Source organism: Chrysochloris asiatica, unplaced genomic scaffold (genome assembly GCF_000296735.1).
Source record: "Chrysochloris asiatica unplaced genomic scaffold, ChrAsi1.0 scaffold00048, whole genome shotgun sequence".
Classification (NCBI taxonomy): Eukaryota; Metazoa; Chordata; class Mammalia; order Afrosoricida; family Chrysochloridae; genus Chrysochloris; species Chrysochloris asiatica.
In genome coordinates, this window is record NW_006408566.1 from 9,376,317 (window position 1) to 9,399,436 (window position 23,120).

The following is a 23,120-nucleotide window of genomic DNA, read 5'->3' on the forward strand; positions in this document are numbered from 1 at the left end:
GAAACAAGGTATATGATTTGTTGAATGTAAAACTGATGATATGCCCTGTAAACTTTCACTCAATCCACAATAAAAACCTTAAAAAAAATAAAATATTTTTCAAAATAAAAAATTGTTTTAGGTTCCATCCCACTACCTGCTATTGCTTAAATTTTAAGGCTGTCAGCATTTCTTGATCTAATCTTTCCAAGAATCTCTTACTTAACTTCCAGTCACTCACCCATCTTTATCCGAGCAGCTAGTCTACCCTCTGGTACTAAAGAGTCTTTCTTAGATACACATTTGGATTACATCATGCCTCTGCTTATATCTGCAGTGGTCCCTATAACCAACAATTTCCATTCTAAGCATTTTAATGTAGATTCAAATATCCACCTGATTCCTCTACATGCCTCTGTTTAGAGCAGCCCCAAAACATACTAGGCTAAATCATTCCTTTCTCATGCCTTCTCAACACCCATACATCCACTTTTTCCATAAAGTTGTTCCCAAGAGTCCTACACCCACCCACAATGTTGTTAAGTGTCATCCAACATGCACAACAAATAGCAATCCAACACATAGCTACCCTATGCACAACAGAACAAAACCACGCCCAGGGTCCTTTGCCATCCTCACAATTGTGGCCAGGGTTGAGCCCATGAGAACAGATAATTTTTTTCTCATTTGTGTCCTCTGGGTTATACTTAAATAATGGTAAGTTAATATTTTCTACAAAATCGTACAAGTCTTTGTTAAGTAAAAATACAAATAGGTGAATTATTGTTTCTTAACATAGTCTTCATCTCGATTTCTTGACTCCTCAAGGCAGTGTTTCTACCTCTCTAACCCTTCCCTCATGAGATCAGTGGTTCAAATTCACCAGCTGCTCTCCAGAACCCTATACAGGGTTGCTATGAGTGGGAACTGACTTAATGGCACTTAACAAGAACCCTTCCCTGAAGAATTCTCTGCTCTATGTAAAATTTGCTGTTTTTGGCATCCTCAAGGGATACAAATCACATTCCATTGAGATGTTCTTTGAATTTTGAGAACAAAAAGAAGTGTGAAGGGACAAGATCAGGGGTTTAGGGTGGATGGGGTGGAGTTTCCCAGCGAAATTTTCATAAGGACAGAGCTTGCTACTCTTGAAGAATGAGAAGGTGCATTGTCAACATGGATAAACTTCCTTGGTGCAATTTTCCTTATGAATACAGTCTTTAATTTTCTTAAAACTGTCTCTCTAATAAGCCCCCGTGATCATCCTGTGCCCTTCAAGAAAAGAAAAAAAACTAACAAACAGCAAACCCCCTTCCAAGACTGAAACTCAAAGGGAATACACGACATGAGCAGGCATGTAATCTTGCTGGTGACCATACTGGTATGGTCTATCGATAATGGGAAGTGGGAGAAAACAGCAATGAAGCTATGGACTGAGTCCGACCATGTTCAATAGATTCTTGTCAACCTGGAGTGAGACCTCGTTGGCCAGCAGTATAGAGACCTAGGGAACCCTGAGCCCATAGACAGGGACATAGCCACAGAGGGCTAGAGCACAGAATGAAGCGTCCAGCTGATATGAAGTGAGGGAAGATGCACAAGAACATCCACACTTGCAGATAATACCCGTTTGATCTAGCTTCAATGTCTGGATAATCAGAACTCAACTAGAGGAAGAAAGAAGAGGGAAAAAAGTGTAATCCACTACAATTCGATGAACTTAACCTATTCTTATGGATGTAGTAGCTTAAAAGAGGGAAGGAATCTTTACAGCAAGAATCATTCCGATGCCCTCTGAACATAGTTGACAGGGATTGCAACTTAGACATTGCCTACCTAAAATGGGGTGGGGGGAGGGGGAGGCATGAAGTGATTGACTTACAAGTTTTCAAGAGGGAGCTTAGTTTCCGAGGGTGCAGGGGGAAAACCACTGAGAGGTTTTCAACCTATCTAAATGGAGCTGGTGAAAGGAGATAGGGATAAGACTCTTGTGGTTCAATAGTGAATAACTGTTATCAGGACTCATTGTGATTGTTGCAAATGTAAAGGTAGATGTTTTGTAACAAAAGGAGGGGAGTGGTTGATCTTGCAGTCCAGGAGCAGAGGACCCTGGGACCATCAAGGGAGAAGAGTGGAGTGCGGGACACTACCCAGAGAAACAGTGACGCCAGAGATGGAGGCAGAGCCGATGACATGGAGAAACTGAGCAGATGGGGACTCTAGACTCAGGGAGGGAGAGGGGCTGTGCACTGGCGGCTATGGGGTAGGCTTGCAGAGTATGCCCTTTGGTTATTTGAATATATTCCTGAGTGCTTTGGTGTACATCCAAAAAAAGATAATTAACCCAGATAACCCTTTTGGAATTCCTAAAAACAGTTGTCATAACCTTCTGTCTTTAACTGGCCTAGCAGATCCTTTTAGAAGCCACTTTTAATGACACCTTTTATTTTTTGAAGGCACCCTAATGCAATTAAAACAAGGGTACTACTAAGAGAAAACTAACTGGTCTGTAGCCATCCACTGATTGCAGAAACATATTTAAAACATGCTTTGTTTTGAATAAACACATGCATATAAGAATTGGAACTCTAGAAGTAATACTTTTTTACTTAGCTTTATAATATATACTACCAGACAATATTTTGTTCTGTTGGGCATAGGGTCGCTATGAGTCGGAACCAACTCCACAATAACAACAACATGCTACAACTGGCTTTTTTTCTCTTGGCAGTTTATCCTGAAGATCTGTTCATATCAATACATAAAGTAATCCCTCATTCTTTTTAATAAGTGTATATTTTTTGAATAATGAGTATATCAAACTTTAAGGAGTCCTTATGGATACCCATGTTGTTACCAGTTTCTTGCTATTTACAAAATAATCTGTAATAAACATCCTTGAAGATTAATATTTAGGCATCATGGAATTGCTGAATAAAAATTGTATAGATATTGCTGAAGTTTTCTCCAAAGTTTGCCTATTTTAAACCCTCAACAATAGGAGTACTTATTTCCTACACCCTCAATAAAGGATTTTCCAATTTTTACATCTTTCTTAGTTTGACAGGCAAAAGATAGTAACTCATGGTTTTAAAGGTGTGACCCACTGTGAATGTGACCCTCTGATTTACAAAGAGTTATCATATTATTGCAGGAGAAAGATGAGGCTTTCTGCTCCCATAAAGATTTACAGCCTCAGAAACCCTGCACAGGGTCACTATGAGTTGGAACCGACTCCACAGCACACAACAACAACAACATCATACTATTGATTCTTGATCATATGCTGCCTCCTGAAATGGTCGAATGCCAAGCATTTGGGGATTTTTTTGTATACGGACTGTATATCTTCCATTTTCTTTTGATGCTTCCTGCTTTGCTCAATATTTTGTCCTTAGAATCCTTCAATATTGCAATTCAGGGTTAGAATTTTTTCTTCAGTTCTTTCAACTTGATTATGTTCATTCATCCCCTTTTGTTTTCTAACTCCAGATAATTCTGTTGACTAATTAAAGGCATTCAACTGAGCAGATCATAACAAATCACGGATAACGTTGTAAAGAATGGGAATTCCATTTTCATGTGGAACCTGTACATAGTCCAAGAAGAAGTCATCTTAATAGAACAAGGAGATATGTCAGGAAAGATATGCATCAAGGTTATGTCACATTTATTCAATCTAGATGCTGAGCAAATAATCCACAAATCTGGACTATATGAAGAAGATGCAATATCAAGATTTAAGGAAGGTTCATTTCAGATGAGACAGTCTTTCTTGCTGGAAGTGAAGAGGACTTGCAGTACTTCCCGACAGAGGACTTGAAGTACTTCCTGACAGAGATCAAAGTACACAGCTTTCAACATGTAGTACACACCTCAACAGAAAGAAAAGAAAACTACTCATAACTAGACCGATAAGGAACACTCAACTTGTTAAGATTTTCCTTTTATTTGGATCTACAATCAGTGTCCATGAAAGTAGCAGTCAAGAATCAAATTAATCAAATATTGGGTAAAACTGTTACAAAAGAACTCATAAAATGTTAAAAAGCGAAGACCTCATTTTGAGGACTAAGGTGCTCCTGACCCAAGCCATGGCATTTTCAATTGCCTCATATGCATGTAAAAGTTGGACAAAGATCAAAGAAAACCAAAGCAGAATTGATGCCTTTGAGTTACGGTAATGGTGAAAAATATTTGATATTGCAGGACGGCCAAAAGAATGAACAAATCTATACTGGAAGAAGTGCAGCCAGTATGCTCCTTAGAAACAAGGGTGGGAACACTCATGTACTTTGGACACATAGTTGTTAAGTGACATCGAGTCGGTTTCAACCCATAATGGCCTTGTGTAGGGTTTCTGAGGAGCAGCTGTTGAGATTGAAGCACCAACCTGGTGATCCAGTGCTTATCCTACAGCGCCACACAGTAAAATAAGAGGACGAAACTCCAGGAGATGGACTGACACAGTCGCTGCAATAATGAGCCGAAATACAGGAACCATTGTGAGAATGGTATTGACCAGGTAGTGTTCTACTCTGTTGTACATGTTGTTGTTGTTAAGTGCCGTCAAGTCAATTCCAACCCATAGTGACCCTGTATAGGGTTTCCAAGGAGCAGCTGGTGAGCTTGAACTTCTGACCTTGCAATTCAAATGACTTTGCAGTCTGATGCATTACCCTACACACCAGGACTCCCTGTTGTACATAAATAGTGTTGTTTTTAAGTCAGAAATAGTTTGCAAATAAGGATCCCTGGTGGTACTATGCATTAGGCATTGGGCTGCTAACCACAAGATGAGAGGTTGATGTGCATGAGAAAGAAGAGACTGTTTGCTTCTGTAACAATTGACAGTCTCAGAAACCCTACACAGAGTTACTATGAGTCAAAATCAACTGGATAGCAGTGGGTTTACTTTTGGTTTTAACTACAACAATTTCATGCTTATGATGACTTAGTCATGGAAACAAAAGACACCAGAGAAACTGGAAAAATACCAAGGATTCAGTGATGGTTTACTTCAATTCAGTGGCTCAAGTGATGGTAATCTGGAAACAGAGGAAGCAGAAGGCCGTCCCACAGTGGGTGTCTACCATGTTGTCAAAGTGCAGCAAGCCTAAATAATAATTTTCCAATGACTGAACGAATGTCTCGGTAAGAGACTAATGGGAAACCATAACCCTCTACTCACAGAAATCCAGCTTACCCACAGATTCAACTCACCATCTAGAAGCCAGTGCTGGCTGCGCCTATTCTCCAGCTCCAACATCATTAGACGTGTGATCACATGATCTGGAACCAAAAGACCTTTCCCTATGTACTGCTTTGCAAGATCACCAACTTCTATTAAAAAAGATAGAAAAAAAGAGACACTCAAAAAAAGTTACCCCCAAAAAATAAAACAAAAATGCTTATAATTCCTCCCCACCCCACCCCCGCAATAGTCTTGCCTTCTTTCCAACTCCTCTCTGTTGGTATGGGGAAAAGTTACAGGTAGATGTTTCTAGAGTAATTTTTAAATTTTTACTTTCCACAATGGTGATGTGGTTATTTATTTTACCCATTTGTCTTCCAGAGCATATTAAAAGGAAGGTCTTGGAGATATACACAGCCACAAAAGAAAGATATAAATTTGAGAAAATAGGAACAAAAAAATTGGTGTCAAGAGGGAGAGTGGTACACAAAAGTCTGAGAAAGAAATCTTGAATACTGCCCAGAGGTGAGCCATAGATTTGGCGCTATTATATTTAATAGTTTATGGCAACAAAGAAACATGGTTCAGGGTGCCTAAAAGACCCAGGCAGCTGAGAAACACAATTATTTAGAGAGACCAAAGGGAAAAGGTTCCACTGATTCTTAGAGAAAGAATGCTGCATAATACAGACAATAGGTTAGTGTCTTTTTGTTAGAATCAATATAAGCAGATGGCACCTTGCTGACAAAGTCCTAAAAGCAAAATGCATTATTAGTGGAATATTAAGTTCATAAAAGGATGTAAACTTAAAAATATATATAAAGTAACTTGTTCAGAGACAAAACATTTCTATCTTAATTTAAAACAGCAATTCCTAATAAGTAGAAATTATGAGTGAGGTTCAACAGAGCAAATGATTTTAAGTCTGAACTACATGTTAGAAAAAAAAAATTGAAAGATTAAAACTTCTGCTCTCTAAGGAACTGAAAATGAACTCTTAAAAATCACATTCTCGAAAGCCAATTCAGTTCTCATAAAAACATGTTGCTATTGCTGCAGTTAAGTGCTGTCGAATTGGTTTTTTGAGTCACAGCAACCCTATGTAGAGTTTCCAAGAAAGGGCTGGTGAGTTTGGACCACTGACCTTGCAATTCAAAGCGACGGTGTGGTCCAGTGCTTATCCTACAGCACCACACCAGGACTCCTGTTAGCTGTAACCAAGTCAGCCCCAACTCATGGCAACCCTATATATGCCTGAAGGTTGTAACTTGGACCACAGCGATCCAGAGGGTTTCACTGGCTCATTTTCAGAAGTAGAATGCTAGACCTGTCTTCTTAGTCTGTCTCGGTCTAGAAACTCTACAGAAACCTGTTCAACATCATAGCAACACACAAGCCTCCACTGACAGATGGATGGTGGATATGCAGAAGACATACTGGCTGAGAATTGAATCCAGGTTACCATTGTCTTCTATTAAAACAAATCAGAAATGTTTCTGGAGAAAAGTTCAGAGAAAACTTATTATCCTCACTTTTACTTGGAATTCAGATGGAACTTTTGCTTGGGGGCAAAAGCATCAGGCAGCAAACCAAAAGATAACCGGTTCAAACTCAGCCTCTCTGCAGGTGAAAAAATAAGGCAGTATGCTTCCATATTTTTTGCTGTTTTATCCATTTATTATCTACAATATTAAGGCACAAGCTTAAGCAGCAAAGAATAGGAAAAATCATTGGCTGAGCAACAGCAATATTTGCTGTGAGAACACACAGTATTGTTGGACTCCTCACTCTATACACAGATTCATCCAGCTGTAGGGACACCCTGGAAAGAACAGATCATGCACTGACCAAGCACAACGATGATGCACAAGAACCACACACTCAGAGCGAGAGACTGCAGGCAGACCGTCAGGCTTCTCAGCCGAGACTGGTGCATGTGCTTGCCCTTGATCCACAGAAATGATAAGGATTCTCTAAGTGCCCCCACTGTCCTTTCTTAAAGGAAATACAACCACCCTGATTCAAGTAAACCCACTGTGGACAAACTGGCATACATTCTTCTTTGTAATAAATACTTAAAGGTGGCCTCATCTGGCAACAGAATGTTAGGCAAAAGTACATGTGAGCATACCACTGGGCATCAAAACATGAGGAGATGCTGGAGAAGTAGTTAATACATAGAGAGCAGGATTCCATTCTGTGAAGGAGCCAAGTTTCCTGACAGAGAAATACCTCAGTCATTGCAGGGTAAGACATCTACATGCATTTAAGTATGTTGTTGTTGTTAAGTGCCGTCGAGTCGGTTTTGACCCATAGCAACCCTGAACAGGGTTTCCGAGGCTGTAAATCTTTACGGGAGCAGAAAGCCTCATCTTTCTCCCACGGAGCAGCTGGTAGTTTCGAACTGCGGACCTTGCGGTTCACAGCCCGATTCGTAACCACTACGCTACCAGAGATCCTTGCATTTAAGTATAATACAGCTTAATAGACTACCTGGCAGGTGCTTATACTAATGAGTGTACACCTGTGATGTGTACGAGGCATGGCAAGGGAACTGGTTTTTAGAAGCAAATCCACTAGGAGTTACGTGGACTAATCGGTGCAGCCCGCTTGCTGTTCTCCTCTGAAGTGGTCATTTGGAGAGGCTCTAAGAGACCGAAAACGCATGTGAGAAACATCTTGGTTTTTTTTGTTTTTTTAAGAAGCTAAAATGGTATGATATACTTTAACTACCTGTCAGTCTTCATCTAACTGAGCTACAAATGATTCTGGATTATTTTAAAAACTTGAATCAATCCTCAGAGGATGATGATTTCTCACCTCTAAGGTTAATCAAAAGGAGCTCTGGTAGCATAGTGGTTACAAATCGGGCTGCGAACCATAAGGTCAACAATTCAAAACTATCAGCTGCTCCACAGAAGAAAGATGAGGCTTTCTGCTCCCATAAAGATTTACAGCCTCAGAAACCCTGTGCAGGGTTGCTATGGGGTCGGAACCAATTCGACGGCACTTTAACAACAACAAAGGTTAATCAAAGGCATGTGTGTGAGGCCCCTCTCACAGCAGACTGCCCCAAAGCATTTCTATTTGGGCAATGCTGCGGGAATAAGTGTACCCCTCTGCCAAGGGGACACCTTTTCAGGAAAGTGGGGTGATGTGAAGCACTTGGATCTTCTGGATATTTAGAAACACAATCCTATGATCATACCTCACGTATGCACTTACATATGTTGTTGAGTGAGGGACGTTGAGTCAATTCAGACCCATAGCAACCCTGTATAGGGTTTCTAAGGAGCAGCTTGTAAGTTTGAACCACCACAGATCATGCAGACTTTGCAGTCTGCCACATTAGCCCACACCGCCACACCAGTACACCATTAAATTACTAATTGAGAAAAAGCATATATTACTTAAAATGTAGAGGAAAAACAAAAACTGCTCATTAGCTCTAGAAGACATCCATTTACTGAAATGTTGACCTTTACTTGCTCCCAGCTGACCAACCAGCTTCTGGTAGTTTCTTAAAACTGCTCAGCTCATCTCCCATGGAACTACACACATCAGAGGTCACTATTAGAATCGAACTTGATGACCTTGAGTTGGGTGGCGCAAATGGCTTACACCTGATTCCTAACCCAAAAATTGGTGGTTAGAACATGCCTAGTGAGGCCTTTCATGTTTGCATTCTATTAAGCATGGTATTTTCAAGGTCTAACCATGATTATCTGTTCATTCTTTTTTATTTGCAGAACAGTACTCTATTGTATGGAAACACCACACTTCTTCATCTTTTCAATAAGACATTTGGATTATTTCCACCTGTTTTGGCTATTAGGACTAATTCTACTATGAATATTTGAATATACCTTTCTGTGTGTACATATGTTTTCAGTTCTCTTGGGTAATACTCTTATTTTAAAGGTGAGAAAATTGTAACTCAAAAAAACTAACTTGTCCAAAGCCCTACAGTCAGTAATGCTAGATCTGAAACTGATTCTGATCTATTTCAAACTCTGTGCTCTTTATTAGAAATACCTCAAACATACTGTATAGATAAAGGGCAATTCTTCTCATTTTCTCTGGAATTATAAAGACCCTAATAATAGTATTTCTTTTGTCTAATAAGAAAGAAATAAAATAAAACCACCCACCAGGTACAATCTTTTCATAAACAATGTGTATTGAATGAGTTTCTTTTGATTTGTAACATTATGCACAAGAGCAATTCTTATCTAAACAATGATTTAAGGATGGTTCTAAACCACCAGATTCAACTACAAAGCATATCATGGCAGAATTGAAATTAGAACCCATTAACTTGAAGGAGATTTCTGGACATCTGTCTGCACTCAACCAGCTCTCTAAGTTGCAATAAAAAGGTCCAAAAGTTAGAAGAGACAGAAACTATAAAACAAATACTGATAAAAAACACTCCAAGTATCATCAAACGATTTAAAAGGCTTACTCTGGTGTTGAATGTCTGAAGAATCATTGTCAGAAAATATACTTGGAGTAACAAACAAGTTTGGTGATAGTCTTCTCTGCAAAGGTCAGGCCAGAACAGAGCCCGGTGTTTAGTGCCAAACTCCAGATTTTAAGGTAGATTAAAACCAATAAATACACATCTTCTTCTAAAGTGATAAACTGCCCTAGTTTCCTAGGGATACCATAACAAAACACACTAAACTGTCTCCCACCACCACCACCCCAGAATCACAAGTGTCATACCTTTAATAGGTTTTCTTCTCTGACAAGTTTTCTCCATATACATCTGGCTTTCACAAGTTCTGTGATTGTTAGGTGCTGCCAAATTGGTTCCAATTCATACATACAACAAAATGAAACACTGTTTCCTCACAATTGTTGCCACTTGTTGCAGCCACAGTAACAATCCATCTGATTGAGGGTCTTCTTTCTTCATTGACCCTCTACTTTACCAAACGTGATGTCCTTCTCCGGGGACTGGTCTCTCTTGATAACATGTCCAAAATATGTGAGACAAAATCTCGCCATCCTCACTTCTAAGGAACATTCTGGTATGATTTGTTCATTCAACCAGCAACACCTTAAGTCTTCAAGGTAACATCTTTTGTTTTTAACATTTTAAAGGAGATCTTTGGCAGCAGATTTCCCTAATGCACTATAGGCTTCATAGGTTTGACTATACCCAAAAAAAAAACTTAAAAAACAGTCATTTGTTTTCTATAATTTTGGAGGTTACAAGTCTGAATTCAAGGCATTGGCAGGACTAGTCTCTGCTGTTTCTAAAGAAAGATCCTTCCTTGTCTCTTTCAGCTTCTGGCAGCCCTGGACATTTCTTGGTGTTCCTGGCTTGGACACAGATCCTCAACATGCTGTCTTCCAGACTCACCCAACTTCTTGAGTATTGAGGTAAAGTGAAGTAACAATTTGAGTTTGGAGAAGAAAATAAGTCTGAAGGGGAGAAAATTCAGGGGTGTAGAGGGAATGGGGTAAGGTTTCCCAATGAAATCCTCACAGTACCATCTCTACCCAGTTTCTCGGCACAATTTTCCTGCCCTTTTCCTCATCAATGCAGTGTTCAATTTTCTTAAAACTCCTTCCTAATAAATCTCAGTGATCATGTAGTATGCTTTGAGACATTCTACCAAAATCACCCCTTTGGAGCTCCTAAAACTATTGCCATGGCTTTCTGAGCTCTGAGCTGACCTCTGTGTCTTGAACTAAACTAGTCCAGCAGATCCTCTTAGAAGGCAATGTATTAACTGTATCTTTTGTTTTTTAAAGGCAACCTGACAAAACTAAGACAAGCATATTACTGACAGGACTTCCCTGTAGTCAACCACTTACTGCAATGACATGTTTAAACACATTTTGTTTAAAATTAACCTGTGCATGTATGAAATGGAACCCTAGTAACAATACTTTCTTACTTATGTTGATAAGTTTTTTAATTCATTTTCTTCTGCTCCCAACTAAAATATTATTGCTGTTGTTAAGTGCCATCAAGTCAGTTCTGAATCATAGGACTCTGTATAGGGTTTCTGAGGGGCAGCTGTTGAGTTTGAACTGCTGACCTTGCAGTTCAAACAGACCTTGCAGTTAAGTGCTTGTCCTACAACACCACACCAGGACGCCATAATATTATTAATTCAATGAAAAAGAATGATTTTTTTTTCATATTCTCTGTGTTAGAAGAGTTATCTGCACCATAAAAATCTGTTCATGAATTAGCACCTTGAAGATAAGAGAAATGTATTTTTACTCTGCCTAAAAAAAGTGAGAAATACATCTTCTTGTACATTATGAAAGAACCATTAAACCAAGACCAAATACAGTCCTATCTTTCCAGGCATCAGTTTTTCCAAAGAAGATATGAGACAAGTGAAGATGATCTGTACAAGCTGAGATAGACTATGTAATGTAAACTTTCATCCTGTTGTTGTTAAGTGCCATTGAACCTAGCATTTCCAATGAGCAGTTGGTGAGTTTGAACCATCAACCTTGTGGTTAAAACTGACCTTGCAGTACACAGTGTTTTATCCCACAGCGCCACCCAAGGACTCCATGTAAGCTTTCACAGCTCAGTCTTACTGCTTCAGCATTTCAAAATAAAAGTAGAAATGAAGCAACTCAGACTGGGAAAATCAGGAGAAGGAAACACCATTGGCAAATGTCAGAGAGGTATGGGCATATCTGGAGGAAATTTGAGCAGAGTGTGATACTGGAAAGAAAGCACCCCATGACAGGTAGGGCTAGACAGTAAAGATAATGAAGCTGGGCATCAAAGGACTTTTTTTTCCCCTAATAGTTTTAGAAATGTTCACTCCCAGAAACAGGGCCCACTACAAAGTTTGTGAATCCAGTGCAAACTGATAATGTAGGACTCCTTGCTCAGAAAATATTAAGTACTTCAAGATACTATTAAATATTAAAGCATTAAACCAGTCATGAGGTCCTTCTAAGCACAAGTCTTTGTGGCCTACAGTTCACATGCGTATGAAGCCAGCTCAGCTCACAAACAATGTAAACTGCAGAATGAGGAAGGAGAGGGACTAGAAGCAAAAGAGGATGTGATAATAATCAAAGCTGAGATAAAGGACTGAAAGAAGGCAAAGGTAACAGATGAAGACCTTCCCCTGCCCCCTTGGGATGCACCCTGAGTTAATCTAACATAGACTGTACATTTCCAAATTTAAAATAACTCAATGGAAGATGTCCAGAACCGTCTTCCTCCATTTTACTAATTAAGAGAAAGATGTAAGCTCAACATACTTTTGCTATTTTGGGCACCCTTGGCTCCTCTCCAGAGCAGGAAAGGCAGTATGTCCTCTAACGTGAAATTAAGATCAAACTTCTACCACAGCTTTCAATTCCCACCACGAGAAACCAGAAGAACAATAACCTGAGAGAAATGAATTTCCAATGCATCTGCATCTGAACAACAGCAAAATTAACTCCTGACAAAATGTTGTATTTCGAGGTCCATTCCCCCAAAGTGGACCTTCCTCTGTCCTTGTCAATTTCCTTAGAAGACAAAGCAATATCATTTTTAAAAATGCATATCTTCTCCAATTTCTCAAGTAACATTTGAAAGGAAAACTGTGGACATTTTTATACAGCTTTTGTATTCTTAGGACACCTGGTTTTGTTAAGTGTTGATGGGTTAGTTTTAGTTCATAGCAAACGCTGTACAACGTTTCCAAGGAGCTGCTGGTGGGTTTGAACCAATAACCTTGTAGTCAGCAGTCCAATGCTTATCCTACAGTGATGTGCTCATTAAACCCATTGCCATGGAGTCTATTTGTTGTTGTTGTTGTTAAATGCCATCAAGTCAGTTTTGACCTATAAGAACCCTGTATAGGGTTTGCAAGGAGTGAGTGACTGGTAAGCTTGAACCACCGACCTTGTAGTTACAACTGTTTGCAGTTCAGCACATTAACCCACAGTACCACACCAGGACTCCATGGAGTCTGTTTAGACCCTACGTTATTGTTGTTAAGTACCATCGAGTCCGCTCCGACTCCTAGTGACCCTGTCTAGAGTTTCTAAGAAGTGGCTGGTGTGTTTGAACCTCTAACCTTGTGATTAGTAGCCTAATGCTTACCCTACAAAGCCACATCAGGACTCCATTTTTTTGTTTGTTAGGTGTCATCAAGTCAGGACCGACTCACAACAGAACGAAACACTGCCTGATCCTGGGCCAATCTCACAAACATTGCTACGTCTGAGCCCACTGATGCTGCCACTGTGCCAATCTATCTTGTTGGAGGTCTTCCTCTTTTTCTCTGATCCTCCACTTTGTCAAAGATGATATCCTTCTCCAGTGACTGGTCCTTCCTAACAATATGTCTGAGGTTATGAAAGACGAAGTCAGGCAATCCTGGCTTCCAAGGAGCACTCTAGCTGTATTTCTTCCAGCACAGATCTATCTGTTCTTTTGGAAGTCCATGGAACTTACAGTATTCTCCTCCAACACTATAATAGCATCAGTTGTTCTATGGGCTTCCTTATTCACTGTCCAACTCTCACATGAGGTTATTGAGAATACCATGGCTTGCGTCGGGTTTACCTTAGTCCTCAAACTGGTATCTTTGCTGTTAAACACCTTAAAGAGGTCTTGTGTAGCAGATTTGCCCAATACGTTGTTTCATTTCTTGACTGTTGTTTCCATGAGTGTTAATAGTTGAGCCAAGCAAAATGAAGTCATTGACAACTTCAATCTTTTCTCCATTTATATGGATGTTATGTATTGGTCTGGTGGTGAGTTTTGTTTTCTTTACATTGAGGAGCAGCCCATACAAAGACCAAAGGCTGTGGTCTTTGATCTTCATCCATAAATAAGTCCTCTTGGCTTTCAGCAAGCAAGGTTGTATCATCTGCATATTGCAGATCATTAATAAGCCTTCTTCCAATCCTGATGCCATGTTTTTCTTCATATAGTCCAACTTCTCTGATTATTTGTTCAATACACAGATTAAATAAGTATGGTGAAAGAATATAACCCTGATGCACATCTTTCCTGATTTAAAACCATTTGGTGTTCCCTTGTTCTATTCAAACAACTGTCTCTTGGTCTACGTACAGGTTCCTTATGAGCACAATTAAGTGTTCTAGAATACCCTGCAATGTTGTCCATAGCTCGTCATGAACCACACAATCGAAAGTCTTTGTATAGTCAGTAAAGCACAGGTAAACATCTTTCTAGTATTCTCTGCTTTAAGCCAAGATCCATCTGACATCAGCAATGATATCCCTCATTACACGTCCTCATCTTAATCTGACTTGAAACTCTGGAAGTTGTCATTGTATGGCTGCAGCCGTTTTTAAATATCTTTAGCAAAATTTCATGCAATATTAACAATACTGTCCAATGATTACTGCATTGCTTTGGGTCATCTCTTTTTGGAATGGGCACAAATACAGATCTCTTCTAGTCAGTTGGCCAGGTAGTTGTCTTCCAAATTTCTTAGCACACATGAGTGAGTGCCTCAAGTGCGTGTCTCAGGTGCCATATCACTTTCTTGAAAGATCTCAATTTGTATTCCATAAATTTCTGGTGCCTTGTTCTTTGCTAATGACTTCAATGCTCCTTGGATTTCTTCCTTCGGTATCACTGACTCTTGATCATATGCTACCTCTTGAAATGGCTGAAAATCAATCATTTCTTTTTAGTACAGTGACTCTGTGTATTCCTACCATCATCTTTTTTTTATGTTTTATTGTTAATTATGTGATGTTTACATGGGAGAACATTAGTTTTATATTCATCCTATCATATATCATTTCATTGCCATGGTTACAATCCCCTCCATGCATCATCAACAAACCAAAGGGTATACACTACAAGCCTGCGCCGCACCCCACCCCACCCCCCACCCCCGGTAATTAGCACACGACCCCTCTCTCTCTGTGTGTCTAAAGTCCCAGCTGCTTCATCTGTCCACATCATCGTCTCTGCCTCCATCTCAGGCATCACTGCTTCTCTGGGTAGGGTCCTTCCAACATCTTTTGATGCTTTCTTCATCACTCAATATTTTGCCCATAGAATCTTTCAGTACGGCAAGTCGAGGTTTGAATTTTTTCTTTAGTTCCCTCAACTTGAGGAATGCTGAGCATGCTCTTCCCTTTTGGTTTTCTAACTCCGGGTCTGCACATTTCATTATAATACTTGACTTTGTCTTCTCAAGCTCACCTTTGAAATTTTCAGTTCAGCTCTTTTAGGTCCTCATTTCTTCCATTTGCTTTAGCATCTAGGCTGGAAAGCAAGTTTCAGAGTCTTCTTCTGACATCCATTTTGGTCTTTTCCTTTTTTCTTGTCTACTTAATGGCCTTTTGTTTTCTTCCTGTATGATGTTCTTGATGTCATCTCATACAACTCTTTGGTCTTCAGTCTTTTGTATCTAATGCATCTGTACATCTGTTCTTCAGATGATCTGTAAATTCAGGTGGGATATGTTCAAAGTCATATTTTGGCTCTTGTGGACTTATTTTAATTTTCTTAACCTCAGCCTGGACTTGCATATGTGCAATTGATGGTCTGTTTCACAGTCTGCTCCTACCCTTGTTTTGGCTGATGATATAGAGCTTTCCCACAATCTTCTTTCTATAGATGTAGTTAATTCGATTTCTGTGTATTCTGGTGAGATCTATGTGTAGACTCACCTTTCATGTTGTATTAAAAAAAATAATGCCAAGAAGTCATTCATCTTGCAAAATGTTATCACCAAGGCCATATTTTTCAACTATTTATTCTTTCGCTTTGTTTCCAACCTTTGCATTTCAATCACCAGTAATTATCAATGCATCTTGATTGTATGTTTGATCAATTTCAGACTGAAGATATTGGTAGGATTCTTCCATTTTAGTATCACTGGCTTTAGTGGTTACTGTGTAAACTTAAATAATAGTGGTATTAAATAGTCTTACTTGTAGGTATATTGCTATCCTGTGACAGCGTTGTGCTTCAAGACAGATCTTGATAGGTCCCTTTTTTTATGGTGAATGTGATGCCATTCTTCTTCAATTTGTCATTCCCAGCATATAGTACTATAAGTCATTCCCAGCATATAGTAATAGTAATATATTAGTATTATAGAAATAAAAATAGAAATATTGGTATGAATCAATGTTTCACATAGGTTTTGCAACAATATGAATTTCTTGGCCAAGTATCAACAACCTATTCCATTCAATAACTACTAAGTATAAATTGGAATAAAAAATATGACCTTGGTTAACTTGGAATTACCCATTTTTAATCTTTAACCAGATCAGATGAATTTTCAGAAATTATGATTACCTATTATGTTGATCATCTCTCTAAAATGTATGCCTCTAGTATACGGAAAATTTATTTTTATTGACCTCATTTCTTTGACATTAAAGTTGCCTGCATTCACAGTAATAGACTGAAATTGATCATTGTATTCAGGGCAGCAAATATGCCCAAACATTGTCAACTACTCTACTGGGTGGGTGCAGGACACTTATAATAAATTATCTTCTTAAAACTGGTTTAAAAAAAAAAAAATTCCTCTTTCTACCTAAGTTTCAAAACCCACTGCTGTCAACTTAAATCCGACTCATAGTGAGTCACCCTAATGCTTTTAATCCACTGTGCCACCGGAGCTCTCATTCTACATATATAAGAAAGTTAACTAAAAGATTGACAATTCTTTAGAAAAAAATCATACCAAAACACACACAAATTATTTTGGTAGCATAAAACTCACTCTACAACCACCATAAGCATCCGGGAAAGCCAGTTTCAACCTTCCAGAGACTGATTGACTTCCAAATACAAATAAACCCATTGTTGTGTTCCAGTGCATGGGTTCAGCCTCACAGCACCCCTGTACAGGCTTTCCAATGAGTAGCTGGTGAGTTCCAACTGCGAACCTTTCTATTAGCAGCTTACAGTGCCACACCAGGACTCTAAAATATCCAAATGTGATAGAGTACTGTCAGGAAGTAAGACAGGGAGCAGGGAATGGTACACTCTTCATTGAAAGGGAGCCGGACAATATTGAATATGACTGCTTCTGTGGTTTAAACACTCCCTGAATCCACTATTCGCTGGGTATCTGCTATGTACCAAGCCCCATGTTAACTGATGGGTACACATGCTGATCTGAGATAAGCCTATCTCAGGCCTTGTTGTTGTTGTTAAGTGTCATCCCATTGGTTCTGACTCATAGCAACCCAGTGTGGTGTCTGACGAGTGACTGGTAGATTTGAACCAACGACCTTGTGGTTCAAACCAACCTTGTGGTGGAGTGCTTGAAGCTAATCATGCAAGCTTCTCCATAGCAACATCTTATGGACTTTCATGCTGTGCCAGACCATAAAAAAAAAATCAGTAATTATCACAATAAGTTGTATAGGTACTTACCACTGCCAATAAAATTCCCTGTAAATATATTATGACGTAAGAGTAGGTTACTGGTCACAGAGTAAATGAAAGCAATTGGTTGAACACTGAATTACCTTTGGCCATTGAGTTTCTTCCTGAAAATTTTACTCAGAGGTAGAGTATCCCTCAGTGTCTGGAGATTAAAATGTACATGCACAACATACTGGTTTTACCAAAGGTGGAGATTAGTAGAGTAAAACCTATGACTGGAACACAAGTCTCTAGGGATCAAACCTCAACTACTATTAACACCGAAGCAAAGGCAAATGAATTCTTTGTTTCATATATGAATGTTTGCCTTAACTCCCTTGACTTACAATTTTCAGTACTAAACCGGAAGTGCCAGCATAAGGACATTAATGTCAAGCGTGCTTAGGGACACCCTAGATCATTGCCTCAATCCGAAATCCCAAATTTATTCAGAACCAAAGATAAATAATCTCTTCCCCAGAAATATATCATGTCTCGTGTAGGATAAAGCATTAGATGGACAAAGTAGGTCGGTGGTTCAAATGCAGCAGCCACTCCTTGGAAACTCTATACAGGGTCCCTATGAGCAGGAACTGACTCAAAAGCAGCACTTAACAACAACAATTATGTGCCAGTCAATATGTAAAGAACTACAGATAAAAGCTGCAAGGTCAGCAGTTCAAGCTCACCAGCTGCTCCTTGGAAACCCTATACAGGGTTGCTATGGGTAGGAACTGATTCGATGGCACTTAACAACAACAGATAAAAGAGTGCCCTAGGGTGCTCACTAATGAGTGGGGTCTGACATACCCACTAATAATAATAAAACAACACAAGTACTGTAAGACAAGAGAGTACAAAGTCTTCTAGGAGCACAGTGGAAGACGGCTGTGTAGAGATACAAATGCTTCAATTAGGGCCATCTGCTCCCGTAAACCTTTACAGCATGCAATTCTATAAAGGGTCCCTATGAATCAGGATGACAAGGTGGCACTTAACAAGAGCAACATGCTAATTAAAGAGTGTAGTGGCTTTGTAGGATAAGCACTGGACTACAAACCACAAGGTCAGTGATTTGAGACCACCAGCCTCTCTGTGGAAGAAAGATGAGGCTTTTTGTTCCCACAAAGATGAACAGTCTTGGAAATCCATTACAGGATCACTAGGAGTCACAGACTTCTGGTGTGGTGCTGTAGGATAAGCACTAGACTGCTAACAAAAAGGTTGGTGGTTCAAACTCACTAGCTGCTGCTCAGAAAGGTCACCATGAGTTGGAACAGATTTGACAGACAGCACTTAATAGTATGAGTCAGAATGGACTTAAAGGTACTTAACATTTTGTTGCTGTTATTGCTGTGTGCCTTCAAGGCAGTTGCCGACCTTGCAGTCTAGTACTTATCCTATGGCACCATACAAGGACTCCATAGCAACAACATGCTAATTAAGAATTTACATTAGAATAAACTTTCCAGGTCAGGGTGACTTTGACATTCTGTTGTGTGGCAAAGAGGTATCAAAATTAGCTATATAGAAGATCAAGATAACTGAAGTTCATTTACTCTGTTATTATAATTCGGTCAATCATTCCAAAATATTTACTCTGTATCCTGTTGTGGCATATTTACCTAGGAGTCAGGGAAATAAGGAAAGAAGCATCAGGAATGACTTGTTTCTGAAGATTTGGCCCTACACCAAACATTTGACAACCTGGCCCAATTCAAACAAAATCAAGTTTTAAAAATGGTGATTCTTTTCCCAGGCACAACCCGGAAATAAAAACAATGTTGTTTTCTTGTTACAGAGCCTATCCATTTACATGTAAGTCTAAAGCACACAAAATTAAATACTATATATTGTTGCAGGACACACACATACACACATATCAATGGAAATCATATAGTGAAACAAAAGAATAATTACCAGAAGAAGGGCAGTAGTGTATGTGTGTGTGTGTGGGGGGGGGGAACGACAAATTATAACAAAAGGGTAAATGAATGATTTAAGGGTAATATTTCTTAGGCTGAGTAATTAAAATTGTTATCCTTTAAAGTACACACAAAAAACATATCTATTCTGGTTTTGTTCTGGTTGCCTATAAGTAGGTCAAATTGGAAAACTGGATAAAGAAAACAGAGCTTGACAGATGTTCACAAAACAATAAATTCCCAAGATGCCTGGCAAAGCCTTCAGAAACTGATACATACTTTTATTCTTTTTACTCTTTGAGCTAAATATGCTCAAAGTGAAACATCCCTCCCTGTAAAAGAGTTTGATGCTCTTGTAAGGCTCCACACTCCGCATCTATCAGACTAGGGACAGAACTAGGAGAAACCAGCCCTAGCCACATCCATACCCACCCACAGAGAGAAAGAGAGAGAGAGAAAAGAGGCATGGTGAAATATGAAATGTAGCTTTGTGATTCTGCAAATTACAAGTGCTTTTTCTCCCCACTGGTAAGAATATTTTGGCTTTTGATGTACTAGTTTAAAAAAAAAAAGTTTCATTATATAAGCTATTTATCTTTGATATGACACTGATGAATTTCCTCTAGTACGAAACAAGCTTTTAAAAAATATTGGCTACAAAATAAATATGAAATTCCTTTGGAGACAGAAATCAAGGAAGATATTTCTACATGTAGGAGCTCTAGTAGTGTAGTGGATACATATCGGGCTGCTAACCTCATGGTCAGCAGTTCGAAACTACCAGGTGTTCCACAGGAGAAAAACGACGCTTTCTGCTCCCGTAAAGATTCACAGCCTCGGAAACCCTGTACAGACAGGGTCATTACGAGTTGGGACTGACTCCATGGCACATAACAACAACATTTCTACATGTAAGGTAGTTTGGGATTTAACTCAAATGATTCATTTCAGATGTCCAGTATCTGCCCTTCATTGGTCTTGCTCAAAGCCAGGCTTTCTTGTCCTTTACATCAAAAAGACATGGTCTTATATCATTTCTTCATATTTGTGGAAGCAATGAAGAAAATCCTGAATCTAAGTGTGTGTAATGGTCAAGCACACACTTTAGTGTCAAAGTGCCTCTGCCACTTAAGACTTTGGTCAAGTTGAAAGTTTATACCTCACGCAAGTTTGTGCCTCAGTTTACTTTAGCTATAAAATTTGACTAATATCACCTAAGGTTGTTTTGAAAGATGCATGTGATTAATCTGTGTTAGAGATTTGGCACAATGTCTCTCTGCTGTATTGGTTCATGAACATGAAGATATTAATATACAGTAATATAATATTCGCTTTCATACACCAGATGCTGTTCTAAGTTTATACATAGGCACTCATTTAATACTCACAAAACCAGAATGAAATCAGTGCTACTATTTTCCGTATTATGTAGACCAGGAAACTGAAACACAGAGTTATTTGTGCACAATACCACTCCACTAGGAATGGTGAGCTCCAAAGTCCATTCCTTACCCATGAGACACACCGTCTCTCAATGTTTGTGAGCACTGCCTTGAACAGAATCACTTTCAATGTTAGTGTATATTCTCCTGGACTGATGAAGTACTAAGCCCTTGTATAAAAGGTATAGGAAAATAATAAGAATGGGCTTGTCTGTGAACCCTAACATTACTTGCCTCAGGGAGGATTACTAGCAGATAAAGTATGCCCTATGGGAAATATTTGTAACCACCTCTATTGCACTGGGCACTGTATCTCCATCTAAATAAATCGAGAATTTACAGTAAGTGTTTTTATACCATCATCTCTGATCAAACCTTAAGTACCCTGCAATCCTGCACCTGCTAACTAGTCAGTCTCCTCTCATATTCCCAAGGTGCTTTCATTCTCTGATCTATTGTCCAGATGACTGTCAGAGCGATCTTGCAAAATTATAAGCTGGCACAAGATGTTTCCTCCTCTCCAACACCAACAATGGCATCCTCTGACCTACATGTTGGTATGGAAACTCCTTAGAATGGCATTCCAAATCTCTCTCATCTAGCCTCCAACTACTTTGTAAACCTAACCTTGCACCAGAGTTCCTTTGTAGTCCAACTTCTGATCCCTTCCCTCCACCTGCCTACAAGCTCATGAAGAAAGACATGACAGGAGAGACAGTGCTCTGATGAGATATGCCCGGGGCAGAAATACAGATGTGGTCACCTTAATCTGACCTCAAAAAGCACAAAAAGATGCTCTTCCTTTCTAACCTGGTCCCATCACTATAGCTCCTGTAAAGAAGGGTGGCGAGAAGAAGGGCCATTCTGCTATCAGCAAAGTGGTGACCAGAAAGTACGCCATCAACAATCTTCAAGAAGTGTGCCCCTCGAACATGCAAGTCGATTCGGAAATTTGCCATGAAGGAGATGGGAACACCAGATGTGTGCACTGACACCAGGCTCAACAAAGCTGTCTGGGCCAAAGGAATCAGGAATGTCCCGAACACCGTAACCATGTGTCCTTGTCCAAAAAACATAATGAAGATTCACCAAGCTAGCACTATACAGTGGTGGCCTATGTGCCTGTCACCACTTTCAAAAACCTACCACCAATTTAGAAGAAAGCTAACAAGTTATCAAATAAATTTATAAAGCTGAAAGAAAAAAAAAAGACAATGAGCACACACCACCCTGGAGTCCTGCTGTTAAGAGATAACAGAATTTAACTGGAAGGGTTAGTCTTCCAGTACTCTGCATACCAGTCACCCACTTCCACCACACATACACTGATTTTATCTCCTAAGCCTCCCATTCACCATATATCAAAATCACTTGGTTCCAAGGACTGAATTGAAAGCCACTTCAGAAAGGCTTCACTTGTCATACTCTGTTCTCTTACTTTCAGGATAGTAATTCTCTCTTCTCTATCTCACCCGCACATGAACTACCTCCGCACAGATTAGAAAAGGGATACTCTTTGGAGTCCTGGTAACAGAGCGGTTAAGTGTTCAGCTGCTAACCCTAGATTGATGGTTCAAACCCACCAGTCAATCCGTAGGGAGAAAGATGTAGCAGTCTGTCTTAGAAACTCTAGGGGGTGGTTATACTCTGTCCTTTCAGGTTACCATGAGTCCAGATTGACTCAACAACAGGATTAGGGATTTTGTTTGCTTAGGACAGATAGAACCCTACAGGCACCTATCTGAGTGAACACACTGTGCCTATGCATACATTCTAGAAAGAAACAATTCTTCCAGGCAGATTCAGCTATGTGCCAGGAAACACAGGTTGGAGAGCAGAACCTAGGCTGGGTTCCATACTTTAAGCTTACCACTCCCCCATCCCCTCCAGTCCAGTGCCCTCAGCCCAGGTCAGTCTGTACAGTCACATGCAAGAACTTGACATTTCGCTCCTCTTTGTTGAACTGGAATGAACACTGATGTCATAGCAGGTTAATTACTGGGCTACTAACCAAAAGGTTGGTGGTTCAAGCCAACCAGCTGCTCTGTGAAAGAAAAATGAGGATGTCTGCTCCGATAAAGATTTCTAGCCTCAGAAACCCTAAGGAGCAGTTCGACTCTGCCCCATAGGGTCGCTAGGAGTGGGAATCAAATGGATGGTAGTGGGCTTGGTTTTTTGGTTTTTGTTTTAGTTTAGTTTTGAACTGGGGTTGTTTA

General features: G+C 39.6%; 1 protein-coding gene across 1 annotated transcript in view; it reads right to left on the minus strand.

Moving 5' to 3' along the window:
- AK4 (adenylate kinase 4) overlaps positions 1–23,120 on the minus strand; it is a 103,758-nt gene that overhangs the window by 42,318 nt on the left and 38,320 nt on the right. The window contains exon 2 of the mRNA XM_006862457.1: positions 5,203–5,322. Coding sequence (XP_006862519.1) covers positions 5,203–5,322 — 120 coding nt within the window. The remainder of the gene's footprint in view (positions 1–5,202; positions 5,323–23,120) is intronic.